This window comes from Astyanax mexicanus, chromosome 1, assembly GCF_023375975.1.
Source record: "Astyanax mexicanus isolate ESR-SI-001 chromosome 1, AstMex3_surface, whole genome shotgun sequence".
Taxonomy (NCBI): Eukaryota; Metazoa; Chordata; class Actinopteri; order Characiformes; family Acestrorhamphidae; genus Astyanax; species Astyanax mexicanus.
Genome location: NC_064408.1, coordinates 3,656,750 through 3,672,161, shown reverse-complemented (window position 1 = coordinate 3,672,161; position 15,412 = coordinate 3,656,750). Strand labels below are relative to the sequence as shown.

Sequence of the window (15,412 nt, the reverse complement as noted above, 5' to 3'; positions counted from 1 at the left end):
TTAATCACAGTTTTCATACATCAGCAAAAACTTCAATTCTATTTCTGCAATTAAATGCTCTAATTTATAATATTTTTATTTGACATTTGAAAGAAATGTCCTCCGTAGTTTATAGAATAAAAGAACGATACTCATTTTGCTGAAACATATACCTATAAATCAAGGGCGTAGGAGCGGGTTTGATATTGGGGGAGACACATTTGCCAATATGAACCCAAGCCCACCCTGTAGTTTCCTAGAACAACATTTGTGGAAATTACTTTTAATTAAAAGTAAATTATTATTAAAAGGTGACTTTACAACCTAAACATGTTACTCCACGTTACAGTTACTGTTGTTAGAAAAGAATATGAATGCAATGTCTGAATTGTATGCATATAGCAAAAATGATCAGTTATCACCTAATATTTAAAGTAATATAACAAATTTGGTTATTATTATTATTATTATTATTATTATTATTATTATTATGTATTGGCATGTCAATTTTGTCATATCTTTACGTTTTCTCCTGCGCTTTATTTTTTTCTACTGAGAGCTCTTCTTAAGATGGTGTCCTTTTATGTAAAAGAATGTAACTTTACGTTTCATAGACATGTGGTCACTTTGAGCTACAAATTAACAGAAGTCAGGTTAGATCAGTGTTTCTCAACCCTGTTCTTACATGTTATACTGCATATTAACACTCTTCTCCATATTCTAGAGCTTCCTCTGCTTTAAAGGCATTTAATAGAGTAAGTGGTGGTATGATGTGTTTAATACACTGCTGGATATACATGATTAATTTAGGCTCCATAGGGGGCTAAGAGATTTTAACAGGTAAACTCGGTAAATTACTGTTTATTAGCCGATCAGCTGGATCAGGTGGAAAACACAATTTTGGGGCAGTGATCAGGGTTAAGAAACTGCTTTAAACTAAAACATAAAGTACTGTACTATATTCTGGCTGACCACTACATCTGGCCAGGGGCGTAGCAGCAAATTCTGGGCCCTGTACACCCTCTATGTTAATGGGCCCCTATCCATGCCAGTAAACAAAGGAAAGTGAGCGAAAAAAAAATCAGGATTTTCATGGGCCCCTCTCCCTACTCGGGCCCTGGGTAGTCAGGTCCACTTTTCCCCCCACTACCACGCCCATGCATCTGGCTTCTAGCAAACTAGTTAACTAAATTAATTTTCGTTCATTATAGCTCACAGTAAGTCCTGTAATCCTAAATTAATAAACACAGCTTGACAAAATGAAATAGCGATTAGCTAATCAGGTACAGGGCAAGTTGAGCATTACATATATAGTTTTTTTTCTTTAACCTTGACTCCCAATATAATTAATTCCAAAGTTAAGCTAACTCATTAAACACAGCTGCAGTTTATTAATCACAGTGGGATTAAACTTTTTGCTGATTCAGAGACGTGTATTTTTAACCAGCTATCAGAAACATATCATCACTGTTGACGTGGTTAACCTACCGTTACCTTTTTTTTTTTTAAAAAATCTCCTTATATCCAGATCGGTTTTTAAATCAGCTGCTGCTGCAGCCCGATCCCGCTGCTAAATCTCACAGCGAGGGGGCGGGGCTTCCACCACCAGCACACTGCCTCTCCTCCCCGCGTCGCAAAACCAGCAATCTGATTGGCTGTTTCTACTGAGAGGCGGGAATTAATACATGAACTGGCTCCGTGATTGGTCCGGTCTGTCTCCTCATTAATAGTACAGCTGATCTGAGCGAAACGATATCATTTTTGGGGGGGACAAATCCACCTGTTTCTAATATTCCCCCCGGTTCCTACGCCAATGCTATAAATAGTAAATTAAGAGAAACTGATTATTTTGAAGTGGTATAATAATATTTTCGAGATCTGTATATAGCCCAGCCAATGACAGGAACAACCATATATTTTTATTTCAGTGGAAGAATAAATTAAAGCTAATTTATACATATACATAAATACATATAATACTATAAATAAAGAGCATAATAAATTAAATACATAAGTTTCTAATTAATTAATTGAAAATTAAATTTATTATTATTAATATTGACATTAAAATTATATGTAGAGTTAAACTGAGTGATGGCAGTGTGGGATAATGAGCATAAAAATAGAATAGAAATGAGAGAGAGGGGCCTTTAACTGCACGTGCTTCGTGGGGGGAGGTGCGCGCGCACACACACACACACACACACACACCCGCTCGCGCAGCGGAAACGCAGGCTAGGAGGAGCAAAGATCGGAGGTGCGGAGATTCTCCCTGATACAGACCGTTCCTGTCCTCCTCCCTACACACACACACACACACAGTGTGAGGGGTAACAGCACCAGAGAAAGAGAGAGAGAGAGAGAAAGCATCAGATTGAATGGATAGAGGAGGAGGATGAGGAGGACCTGATTGAAACCACGGTAGGACTATTATTATCATTATCATTATCATCTATCTACCTACCCATCCATTCATCCTTTCATCTATCTGTTCATATATCATATATGCATGCTCGCATCCTCTTAAACCAGTGCACGCACTGAGCTCGTGCGTCGCCATTGTGTTTCACTGCATGTCCAAAAGTATGTGGACACCCCCCAAACCCCTGCTCTCAGTTCCTCTCAGTGTGCACCCCCTTATATAATCCTAATATAATAACCTTAGGGGAATAGAGGAACATTAGAAGCACAGGAGCAGCAGGGAGGTCTTGGTGACAACTAAGGTCACTATAGGGGGGGTAGGGGGGTGTATAGCCCCCCAGCACTGAGACTGAGCTGTCAAGTCTACAGAGGCTTGTAGTGTCAAATCGTGCAACGTAGTAGTAAAAAATACTGCAATCCAATTTCACTTTTTTGTTTTCCAGAGTTTTTTCCATAAAAAGTGGTGAGCACCAGATACAAAGTGGTGAGCACCAGATACTAAGTGGTGAGCACCAGATAATGGTAGCTAGCAAGGTATAGTTCAAACTGGCATATGTTCCACAGTGAAAAAATGTTGTTAGCTAGCTAGGTTAGCTAATGTTAACTGTATTTCAGTGTGAAATGTTTTAGCTTACGGTAGCTAGGTTAGCTAATAGGGAATATTTTAGTTAGGTAGCCAAAGGTAGCTTTAAGCCTAGAGCCAACGAAGCTAGCATTAGGTTAGCCAGCTAGATCTTAGCAAAAGCAGACTACATAAGATCACAAATGGCAGCTAAATAAATATGATTTTGGTAACTGGATGAAGGATTGCACAGCACAACAAAAGAGTCTGTGAAGTCAGTTACAGACAAGTTAATATACTAAGTGGTGCTCACTACTTAGTATGTGGTGCTCACCACTTTTTACGTAAAAAAATTCCATTCCATTGAATTGGTGCCGTTTGCTTGTTGTAACTCTTCTAAATTAAACTTATTTTTTTATCTCATAACACATATTTAACTATTTACAACATGTACTGATCAATCTCAGGCAGCTTTACTTAATTTTTTAAAAAGGTTTCTAATGCAAAGAATGTTTACATTTTTCTCAGTCCTGTTATCAAAACATAATTTTATTATGTTTAAAAGCAAGTCCACTTACTTTTCTATCAAGAAAGTCTTTATTTTAAAGAAATGTTTGACAGCATGTTCAAATAATTAATATGTGTGACCAAAAAAAACCAACTATATATGCATGCACATCTTATTTTTTTCGTAAAATATGCAAAGCTATTTCTATCTTATCAAGAAGACCCAAACCTGAAATTGATCACATTTATCATCATGCAATTTATTAAACAAATGGATGAACCAAACAGAATTGCGGAACAATATTCACATATATAATAAATCAATAAACCAGGGGAAAAAACTCACTCCTGTTACTTTTTTTTTGTGCTGAGGAATGCGTTTTTAGCATAGAACTAGTAAAAACATGTAAAATAGCTAAATGGTGGCTATGCTAATAGCATGAGGACATTGAGCACTTTCTAGTGATTTTCCCAAAATTTGTATTTAAAAAAAGTAAACCAATAAGATGTAAGAATTAATGTAGGTAACAGGACTGAGTGTCGAGATTGAGCTCCTCAGTCATCGTTACAATAAGATCAAATATACAGAAAAACTAATGAGGGAACTTCGGGAATTTTGTTCTTCTCATGATCTTCAGAAGAACCAGCTGATGATGTCACTTCCTGTTGTAGATGCGACATAACATAGATGGGATTTGGAGTCACATAACCATGCAAAAAAATATATACATAAAGTAAGGTTTATAGTTAGAGAGTGGGGTAACAGGTAACAAATGCTACTTTAGTAGTTTTTTTATTAATGTTTTTAATTATATATCTTACTTTTGCATTTTTTTGCAATTAGGTCAGTGTACAAGACACGATGCTTAATAATAAAATGTATTTTAAAGTTATTTTGTGTGCACATATATACATGTAATTTATATACATGTAATTTCCTGGGGACAGAAATGGCAACCTTTCGATAGAATATGCAATATCTATGACTTGGGTATCTTTGATTTGCAGTATGTTTTTTTTTTGTTGCATTAATTCTCTTTTTGTCTTTGTTAATAGGACGTCCCCTCCCGCACTCCAGTCCCAGGAGTGTCCACATTCTTTCAGCAGCACTAAATATAGGCCGTCCGACACTGTTTTCCAAGACAAACCACATCCCCCCCATTAGCACTCAGACCTGCCAGTCTACCCTGCAGCCACTCAAGCCCTTGTAGATTCCCATCTGTTGCAGCGAGACAAAAATAGTGGACAAAAATCACAAAGCAGGACGTCGGAAATGCCGTATAACCAGGGCCGAGCGAAAGCCCGGGACCGGGGGAACGTCCTCGGACGCCTGGAGTTCATGTCCCTCAACCAGCCACTGAGAAACAACAATGGCAGCAGCGGCAGCAACAATGACAACAACGGCCGTGGAGCTTCCAGAAGAGCCGCCAACCAAGGCAGGTACCACCAGAACCAGCAGGCCGAGCACCAGCCAGAACCCGGAGAACCTTCCAAGGAGCGCAAGGACCCGACGAGGCTGCCGGAGGAAGACTGCATGCAGCTCAATCCGTCCTTCAAAGGCATCGCCATCAACTCCCTCCTGGCCATCGATATACACCTATCCAAGCGTCTGGGGGTGTGTGTGAACACCACGTCGTCCTGGGGCAGCGTCCGCTCCGTCTTCACGCTCCTCGCCCTCACCGGACACGGGATCACCTGGATATTCGGGACGCTGGTGTGCCTGACCCGGAGTAACACCCTGGCCGGACAGGAAGTCCTGGTCAATCTGCTGCTGGGTAATTTAATACACTTTAATATTGTGTTTGGACTTTGTGTTGGAACATTTTGCACAATAAGACGCACTTAAAATCATTTCATTTTTCTAAAAATCAAGAGTGCGCCTTAAAATCTGGTGCTCCTTATGTATGAATTCTACCAGTCAAGTATTAAGGAGCAGTAAAGCCACTCTGCTAAAGTACAGCATTATAAGGGTGGGTTTTCAGTGCAGTTTCTCCAGCAGTAAGGCTAGGTGCAGCAGCATTAGCATTAGCGCTAACCGCAGAGTTGAGTATATTGGACTATAGTCTGCATGGGTTCCTCAGTCTAGTGCCATCGGGCGGCATTTAGATCCCACTAGCGCTGCGGTTAGTGGCTAATGCTAATGCTAATGCTGCTGCACCCAGCCTTAGTGCTGGAGAAACTTCACTTAAAATTCACCCTCACATCTGGTGCTCCTTATGTATGAATTTTACCAGTCAGGTATTAAGGAGCAGTAAAGCCACTCTGCTGAAGTACAGAGTTATACAGGAGTTTTCAGTGAAGTTTCTCCAGCACTAAGGCTGGAGCAGTATTAGCATTAGTCGCTAACCACAAAGGTGAGTATATTGGACTGCGGTCTGCGTGTTTACCGTGTTAAAACAAGCTATGTGGAACAAACCACTAGCTCATAGCACCCTGGGTTACCAGAACACTCAGGGTTCCTCAATCTATCGCTATAGAGCAGCATTTACAAGCGCTAAGCGCTGCTACTAAAATATTGGAAATCTAAGCTTACTGTAAATAAACGGAAGCACATTACTTACCCAAATAAACAGTTTTCAGGAGAGAAATCTGTGTAGATTAACATCCAGCACTCATTTGACTTTAAAAGAAAATGTTTTAATGTTCCATTAAAAGAGAAACATGGCGACACCCTTACTCACTTCGATGTAGCATCCTTACTAGTGTTGTTTAATGCGCCTTATAATCCAGTGCGCCTTATGTGTGAATTCTACCAGTCAGGTATTAAGGTGCAGAAAAGCCACTCTGCTGAGTGAAATTAAGTGAAGTTTCTCCAGCAGTAAGGCTGGGTGCAGCAGCATTAGCATTAGCCGCTAACCACAGCACTTTCTCTTTTGCCATTCAGAGGTATAATTGGACTATATTGTTATTATGGACTGTAGTCTGTGTGTTTACCGTGTTAAAACAAGCTACGTGGGACGAACTGCTAGCCGTAAGCGTCCTGGGTGGCATTTACGTCCCTCAAGTGCTGCAGTTAGTGACTAATGCTAATGCTGCTGCTCCCACCCTTAGTGCTGGAGAAACTTCAATGAAAACTCACCCTTATAATGAAATACTGGAAATCTAAGTTTACTGTAAATAAACAGAAGTGCGTTACTCACCCAAATAAACAGTTTTCAGGAGAGAAATCTGTGTAGATTAACATCCAGCACTCGTTAAACTTTAAAAGAAAATTCGATGTAGGCATCCTTAGTAGTGTAGCGTAGTGTTAATGCACCTTATAATCCGGTGCCAACTTTTGCAGTGAAAACATACAGTGGTGCTTGAAAGTTTGTGGACTCCTGTCCATCCTGGCCCAGATGCAGCAAAACGGGCTCAAACCATGATACTACCACCACCATGTTTCACAGATAGGATAAGGTTCTTATCCTGGAATTGACTGTTTTCCTTCCTCCAAACTAGCTAATGGTGTGATAAAAATAATAACACTGCATCCGTCTTGTAGTCCTTCTGGGTTCTAAACTGTCTCTATCTACCAAATGCATTTGTTTGTTGGTTTATTGGGTTTTTTATTTAACCTGTGTTTTAAATGCTCTGTTATCAGCGCTCATTCTGGACATCCTGACAGTGGCCGGAGTTCAGAAACTGGTCAAGCGCAAAGGACCATGGGAAATGACTCCGGGCTTCTTGGACTATGTGGCGATGGACATGTATTCTTTCCCGGCGGCTCACGCCAGCAGGGCGGCGATGGTGTCCAAGTTCCTCCTGTCCCACCTGGTGCTGGCGGTGCCGCTGAGGATCCTGCTGGTGGTCTGGGCCTTCCTGGTGGGCCTGTCCCGGGTTCTGCTGGGCCGGAACCACGTCACGGACATGGCGTGCGGCTTCGCGCTGGGGTTACTCCACTTCAGCCTGGTGGAGACGGTGTGGCTGTCCTCCAACGCCTGCCAAACACTCATTTCTATAGGAACGCTCAGCTGGAGCCCGTTTGGTTAAAGCGTACGCAACAACTTCTGGACTGATAATGTTCTTACAGGACCTGAAATCTGCAGGCAGTCAGGATTTAATTCTGGTACAATCTGAGAAAGGAGCATCACGGGTAGTCATTAAACTGCAGATAATTGAAGGCACCTATGATAAAGGCTGCAAAACCAGTTAAAACCATGACAATACTACCGTCACCATGTTTTACAGATGGGATAAGGTTCTTATGCTGGACAAAAAAAGGACAAAGGAGCATCACATGTAGTCATTTAACTGCAGATTTAAGATTAAAGACAGATGCAGCAAAACCGGCCAAAACCATGACAATACAACCGCCACCATGTTTCAAAGATGGGATGAAGTTCTTATGCTGGACAAAAAAAAGACAAAGACAAAGGAGCATCACAGGAAGTCTTTTAACTAAAGAACTGCCCTGGCCCAGATGCAGCAAAACGATCCCAAACCATGACAGTGCAACCGCCACCATGTTTCACAGATTTGATATGGTTCTATTGCTGGACAAAAAATGACAAAGAAGCATCACTTTTAACTGACGAAATTGTTGTTGGATCTGTGATGCATGTAATACATGTGATTGGGTGAAATGGGTGCAGCATTTAAGGTGGAACTACTGTAATTGTGTAATAAAAACTGCAGCATTTAAGGTGGAACTGTTGTGATTGCAGAAATATATTGGCAGCATTTAATGTGGAACAAGTGTGATTGGGTGAAAATAGATGCAGATTTTAAGGTGGAACTGGTGTAATTCTGTAAAAATAGCTGCAGCATTTAAGGCGGAACTAGTGTGATTGCAACAATATATTGGCAGCATTTAAAGTGGAACTAGTGTGATTGTGTGAAACAAACTGCAGCATTTAAGGTGGAACTGGTGTGATTGTGTGAAAACAGCTGCAGCATTTAAGGTGGAACTAGTGTAATTGCAACAATATATTGACAGCATTTAAAGTGGAACTGGTGTGATTGTGTAAAAATAGTTTCAGATTTAAAGGTGGAACTAGTGTGATTGCATAAATATAATGGCAGCATTTAAAGTGGAATTGGTGTCATTCTGTGAAAATAACTGCAAATATCTGCATCATTTAAGGTGGACCTAGTGTGACTGCATACATATATTGACAGCATTTAGGGTGGAATTGGTGTCATTCTGTATAAATAACTGCAGTATTTAAGGTGGAACTAGTGTGATTGCTTTTTTTTTCTAATCTCCTGAAACATGAAATACTTGAAGGCTGTTTTGACTGGAAAACTAAAAATTAAGTGTGTTTTTGATGTAAAACTAGAGGAAACAGTGAAATGTGTGTGGCTGTATTGGATGATGTTAATGTATTTCTCTTACGTTCCTCAGAATTTGAAGAAGATCTAAGTTGAATATGTTTATTGTACAGTATATTTATACATTATGAACTGTTCTGGAAGCACTGGATGCTGCTAGAACACACACACACACACACACACACACACACACACTCAGCTTTAACACACTGATCTAAACTATGCAATGGTTTCCATACAATATCTGAATCAGCATGGGAAGGAACACTGTTTGTAAACTGTGTAATTATGCATGTGATTTTTTACTTTTAAACGCATGTTACAGTATTTTACTCATGTTTATTATATTTACTATATATTGAGTTGTCTGTTGTTCATTTATTCTAATTCATATGCACACCTTTAATCATATTTACCTTACATTACTTACAGAAATGTTTAAAATGTTTAAAATTCTGTATTATTGTATTTGTTTTATGTGTGTTTTTTACATTATTGCAAAAAAATGACCCTGAACTGAAAATGATTGATCACTGTCTCCAGTGTGATTGTGTAAAAATAGCTGCAGTATTTAAGGTGGAACTAGTGTGATTGCATAAATATATTGGCAGCTTTTTTTTAAAGATGGAACTAGTGATTATGTGAACATAGCTGCAATATTTAAGTTGGAACTAGTGTGATTGAATAAATATATTGGCAGCTTTTTTAAGGTGGAACTAGTGATTGTGTGAAAATAGCTGCAGTATTTAAGGTGGAACTAGTGTGACTGAATAAATATATTGGCAGCTTTTTTAAGGTGAAACTAGTGATTATGTGAAAATAGCTGCAGCATTTAAGGGGGAACTAGTGTGATTGTGCGAAAAGAGCTGCAGCATTTAAGGTGGAACTAGTGATTGCATAAATATAAAGGCAGCATTTAAGGTGAAACTAGTGTGATTGTGCGAAAAGAGCTGCAGCATTTAAGATGGAACTAGAGTGATTGTGCGAAAAGAGCTGCAGCATTTAAGGTGGAACTAGTGATTGCATAAATATAAAGGCAGCATTTAAGGTGAAACTAGTGTGATTGTGCGAAAAGAGCTGCAGCATTTAAGATGGAACTAGAGTGATTGTGCGAAAAGAGCTGCAGCATTTAAGATGGAACTAGAGTGATTGTGCGAAAAGAGCTGCAGCATTTAAGGTGGAACTAGTGATTGCATAAATATAAAGGCAGCATTTAAGGTGAAACTAGAGTGATTGTGCGAAAAGAGCTGCAGCATTTAAGGTGGAACTAGTGATTGCATAAATATAAAGGCAGCATTTAAGGTGAAACTAGTGTGATTGTGCGAAAAGAGCTGCAGCATTTAAGGTTGACCTAGTGTGATTGCATAAATTTAAAGGCAGCATTTAAGGTGGAATTAGTGCCATTTTGTGAAAATATCTGCATCATTTAAGGTGGAACTAGTGTGGTTGCATACATATATTGGCATATTAGTGTCTTTGACTTTGTTTTCTCATCTGTTGTTGAGTTTCTTCAGATGGGGGTATAAAATAATATTCTGATTTTTGAGATCTTTTATCTGCTTCATGTTGTCAGACAGGTTCTATTTAAGTGATTTCTTGATTCTGCAGGTCTGGCAGTAATCAGACCTTACAAAAAGTGATTAATCACAGTTCATTTATGGGGGAAACACTTTTTCACAAAGGACTAGATCGGTTTGGATAGTTCTTTTCTCTTAATAAATAAAATAATAATTCATATTTATTTAGGTTATATTTGTCTGATATAAAAGTATATTACATCTCTCTCTCTCTCTGTATTGTTCATGTGAAGCAGGGTGTTTGTGAGTACTAGTGAATATTGTAGGCTGGCAGAGAGAGTTGGCAGTGCTGTCAGAGCTGCAGAGGTGTGTGTGTGTGTGTGTGTGTGTGTGTGTTTGTCTCATACACTCAGGCCTGTAGAGATTAAACCATACGTGTCATGCACAGCTGTGTGGACGTCCCTGATACTGTAATCTAACACTGGGCAGACGGTCGCTTTATCTACACTGTAAGTGTGTGTGTGTGTGTGTGTGTGTGTGTTCTCCAGCAACAAACAAACAAACCTAGTTTCCCTCCCCCCTCGTCACATTACCCTCACAATTAGCACAATCGGTTCATTTAAGGTTATACTCTGAATAGTTATTGAAATATTTAACATTTTATCTTTATTTCATTTATTCCTATACTATTCCTATGCACTTCATTCCTACACATTTCAGAGAAAGTAAAGCCAAATTCATCACTTTGTAATGTAAGGTGATGAACTGTTTCAGGTGTTATCTTGTCCCTTTCATCCTGCAAACAAGAAGGTGCATCCAACGTCTTCGAAAGGTGCAACTGCAGGATCGTCATTGTCTTGCTGATTGTTTCACAATTCTCCACACAGTTCAGTACCTGTATCACCTTCTAGTTCCACAGCCAGGCCTTTCTAATGTGTGCAGCATGTGGTTTAGCATTGTCTTTTAGATGTTTCTAATAAAGTGGCCAGGGAGTATAAGGTAGCAAAAGGTAGTATACAGTAGCTTGCAAAATAATTCATACCCCTTGAACTTTCTACATTTTATTGAGATTTTTCTTTGTTCCTGCAGAAGAAAAGCATCTCCACAGCATGATGCTGCCACCACCATGTTTCACAGTGGGGATGGTGTGTTCACGATTATGAGCCTTTTTTTTTACCACATATATAGCACTTTGCATTTCAACTTTGGTCTATAGTTACTTATATAGTTGTAAAGCTACTTATAGTTGTCCTGTAGACAGATTCTCCTGATTCACCTGAGCTGTGGATCTCTGCAGCTCCTCCAGAGTGATCATGGGCCTCTCGGCTGCTGCTTCTCTGAGCAGTGCTCTCCTTGCTGGATCTGTCAGTTTGGGTGGATTATGGCCATGTCTTGGTAGGTTTGTAGAACACTTTTTCTGGTTTCATTTTTGGATGATGGATTGTGGAACAGAGCTCCTTGTGATGCTCAATGCTTGGGATATGTGCTGTATTTATACTAAAACTAAATTACACACAGCTGGATTAACTCTATTAACTCATTAAGTTAAGACGATTGATTGCACTGGATTTTATTAAGTGGTTTCAGAGTAAAGGGGGGCTGAATACTTTTTAGATTTTTATTTGATTAACATTTAAAAAAAAAATGTATAATTTTTATTCCACTGCACAATTATGTGCTACTTTGTGTTGGTTTATCACTTAAAATCTCAATTAAAAAATATTTAAGTTTGTGGATGTAAGATAAGGTGAAGTTAAAAGGTTCAAGGGGTATGAATACTTTTGCAAGCCACGGTAGTAGGTGTTTCTAATAAAGTGGCCATCAGTGAGTGGAAGCACAAGGTAGCATATAGTACGTGCTTCCAATAAAGTGGCCAGTGGGAGGAAACACAAGAAAGTGCAGTAGGTGTTTCCAATAAAGTGGCCAATAAGAGTGGAAGAACAAGGTAGTATAGTATGTGTTTCCAATAAAGTGGCCAGTGAGTGGAAGCACAAGGTAGTATAGTAGGTGTTTCCAATAAAGTGGCCCCCAGTGAGTGAAAGCACAAGGTAGTATAGTAGTAGGTGTTTCCAATAAAGTGGCCGGTGAGTGAAAGCACAAGGTCGTATTAGTAGTAGGTGTTTCCATTAAAGTGGCCAGTGAGTGGAAGTACAAGGTAGCATATAGTATGTGTTTCCAATAAAGTGGCCAAAGTGAGTGGAAGCACAAGATATTATAGTAAATTACATAGTAGGTGTTTCTAATAAAGTGGCCACAGTAAGTGGACACATAAGGTAGTATAGCAGGTGTTTCCAATAAAGTGGCCAAAGTGAGTGGAAGCACAAGGTAGTGTAGTAGTAGGTGTTTCTAATAAAGTGGCCAGTAAGTAAAAGCACAAGGTAGTATAGTAGGTGTTTCTAATAAAGTGGCCACAGTAAGTGGACACATAAGGTAGTATAGCAGGTGTTTCCAATAAAGTGGCCATCAGTGAGTGGAAGTACAAGGTAGTATAGTAGTAGGTGTTTTCAATAAAGTGGCCACAGTGAGTGGAAGCACAAGGTAATATAGTAGATGTTTCCAATAAAGTGGCCAGTGAGTGTGTTAGAAACACATGTTTAGCTCATTATTCAGTAAATATATTTTGTTTAGTGGAGTCCAGCAGAGTTTCTCTTCTCTCTCCATCAGAACCAGCCCTTTCCTGAGGACCACTCATCCCTCTATCCTCTTCACCTCCTCTTCATCACTCCATTCACTCAGGATCTGCAGCAGACAGGATTCATTATATAAAGAAATTATCATTTTAATATCATACAGACTGATTTATTGCAGATGATCCATTCTGCTGCATCATAGCAAATTATTAACATGACATATAAATATAATTCATATTTAATACATAGGTTGTTTAATTTACTGTATAATATTTATTATTATTTTACAGACTCTCACCGGCCACTTTATTAGAAACCATAGTGCTGGATTTGTGCACAAGATTAAAAAACACCATAGCTTGCCAATGGTGCCACCTAGTGGAGCATTAAAGCTAACACATGTAGTTCCCGGCTTTTACAAGCATCTATGGCATCTAGTCGGTCATGTATTTCAGTACATCAAGCAGTGTTTTTATTCTATTTTAATTAGAATACGACTCTATAGAGCAGATACTCAACTCAACCCAACTCAACCCAAACCAACACAACCAAACCCAATCCCAATCAAACCCAATTTAACACAGCTCAACTCAACCCAAACCAATGGAATCAAACCCAACTCAAAACAGCTCAACTCAACCCAAACCAATGCGAACAGACACAACTCAACCCAAACTAACACAATCAAACCCAACTCAACACAGTTCAACTTAACCCAAACCAAACACAATCAAACCCAACTCAACACAGCTCAACTTAACCCAAACCAAACACAATAAAATCCAACTCAACACAACAAACCCAACTGAACACAACAAACCCAGCTAAAACCAACGCAACAAAAAAAACAATTAAACTAACCCCCTAAAAAAACACCAACTCAACACAGCCCAATGAAAAACAACCCAAAAAAAACCCAACCCAACCCAAACCAACCTCAACACAACAAACCCAACTCAACACAGCTCAACTCATCCCAAAGCAATGTAATCAAACCCAGCTCAACCCACCATCAGAGGGTTTGTGGAGTCAAAACATCCCTATCCATCCATCTATCCATACATCTCTATCTATCCATCCATCCATCCATCCATCCACCCAAAAAAAACAGAAAACACTACAAAATGTAATATAAATCACTGCGTGTGTAATACCAGGACGCGCCTGTAGCGGTCGCAGTTTGACACACACTCTCGCCCCAACGTCATATCCGACAGCAGGCCGTGTGTGGCAACACAAGTAAACGGCGAGCAGATTAAAGAAACACAGAATCGGCCGCAGAATCTCCATCCATCCTTCCAGATTCCGCGCGCAGGTGGACTAAATCCGCACCATCGGGCACACACAAGAGTTTCCCCGTTGAATCGGTGAGTTATCGGCGCGGTCCGGGCGAAAATAGTGCCTTTATTTTTAATCTGAATCTCCGCTGCCCCCCTTGACTCGGACTGTGGCTTTGTTCTGGCGCTGCAGCCATTTTTAATCTCCACTGCTTCTTTATGCGCCCCTGTAGCTGAGAGAGGCTGCGGGTTATTCACGTTTCTACGGGTTTAACACACGTATTATGAGTGTGCACAGATTTACAGCACTAGAGAAATGAATCTATTAAGTTATATAGGTGTACAAATTTCGGTGTGAAATTCAGTGTTATAGCATATATGTTATAACCTAAGGTCTGCAGGCTGAGCTCATCTCATCCCTAGTTATTATTTTATTTAATTTTTTGACTTATTACAATAATGGCACATTTTTAACATAAATTAGTATTACATGCTTTGATACCCGTTTTTAGCCTGTAAAAAAACAATGTCCTGCGTTTCTAAGCTTTACAATTCCTTCTAAATGCTTTAACCTGCTTCAATATAGAGATCTGTTCCGATCCAGATCCAGAAAGTAAAAATCCAGCTCCAGGATTTAGTTTCATTTGCCTGGGCGCCTGTGCAGCAGCCGAGCAGCAGCACAACCGCCCAGGCAGTTGAAACAAAATCCTGGAGCTGGATTTTTACCTTCTGGATCTAGATCGACGGATTTCTATTTTCTGGACCTGAATCACCTACTTACAGCTATTTATACACATTTCCTAAACGAATACACCCATTTTAGCTGTTATTCATATTTAGACGCACTTTTAACACCTTTTAAAAACCACATTTGACCATATTACAGCTTTATTTCGACTAGAATCTTAAACGCCAAACCAAAGCGGAAAAATCCGCCTATGCTAAGCTAACCTAAGGTTAGAGATGTTTACCTTTAAAGCTATGCTAAGCTAACTTGTTAAATACGTTTAAATTTGATATAATTCGCTAAAATTCGGCATTTTCGACTTATTATCCTGTGAAAAAATGAATTAAGTATTAACTCAAGTGGTTAAATGTGTGAGAGGATCTGAATATAACACACACAAAACGCTGCAAAGCGAATTTAGCCAATTTAGCCGTTAGCATAACGTTACCGTTTTTTTTCTCCTCAGACGTTTTCTTTAGGTGTAATAAATACCAAAATCTACAATCACATTGAGTTTAAACGTCTATTAGACCTTGAAA

General features: G+C 39.4%; 2 protein-coding genes across 5 annotated transcripts in view; both read left to right on the top strand.

Annotated features, from left to right (window-relative positions):
* The first annotated feature begins 2,177 nt into the window (after positions 1-2,177).
* Positions 2,178-9,190, top strand: LOC103043147 (inactive phospholipid phosphatase 7). The gene is made up of 3 exons (XM_007236337.4): positions 2,178-2,400; positions 4,526-5,244; positions 7,053-9,190. Exons 2-3 carry the CDS (start codon positions 4,743-4,745, stop codon positions 7,439-7,441), a joined length of 891 nt encoding a protein of 296 aa, XP_007236399.3. The 5' UTR covers positions 2,178-2,400; positions 4,526-4,742; the 3' UTR covers positions 7,442-9,190.
* Positions 9,191-14,066: 4,876 nt separating this feature from the next.
* prrc2b (proline-rich coiled-coil 2B) overlaps positions 14,067-15,412 on the top strand; it is a 49,632-nt gene continuing 48,286 nt past the window's right edge. For 3 of the 4 annotated variants that reach the window (XM_049465790.1, XM_049465787.1, XM_049465793.1), the window contains exon 1: positions 14,068-14,236. The gene's annotated coding sequence lies outside the window, so the exon portion shown is untranslated. Of the gene's footprint in view, positions 14,237-15,412 lie in introns of all 4 variants that reach the window. The other variant, XM_049465788.1, reaches the window with a different exon arrangement.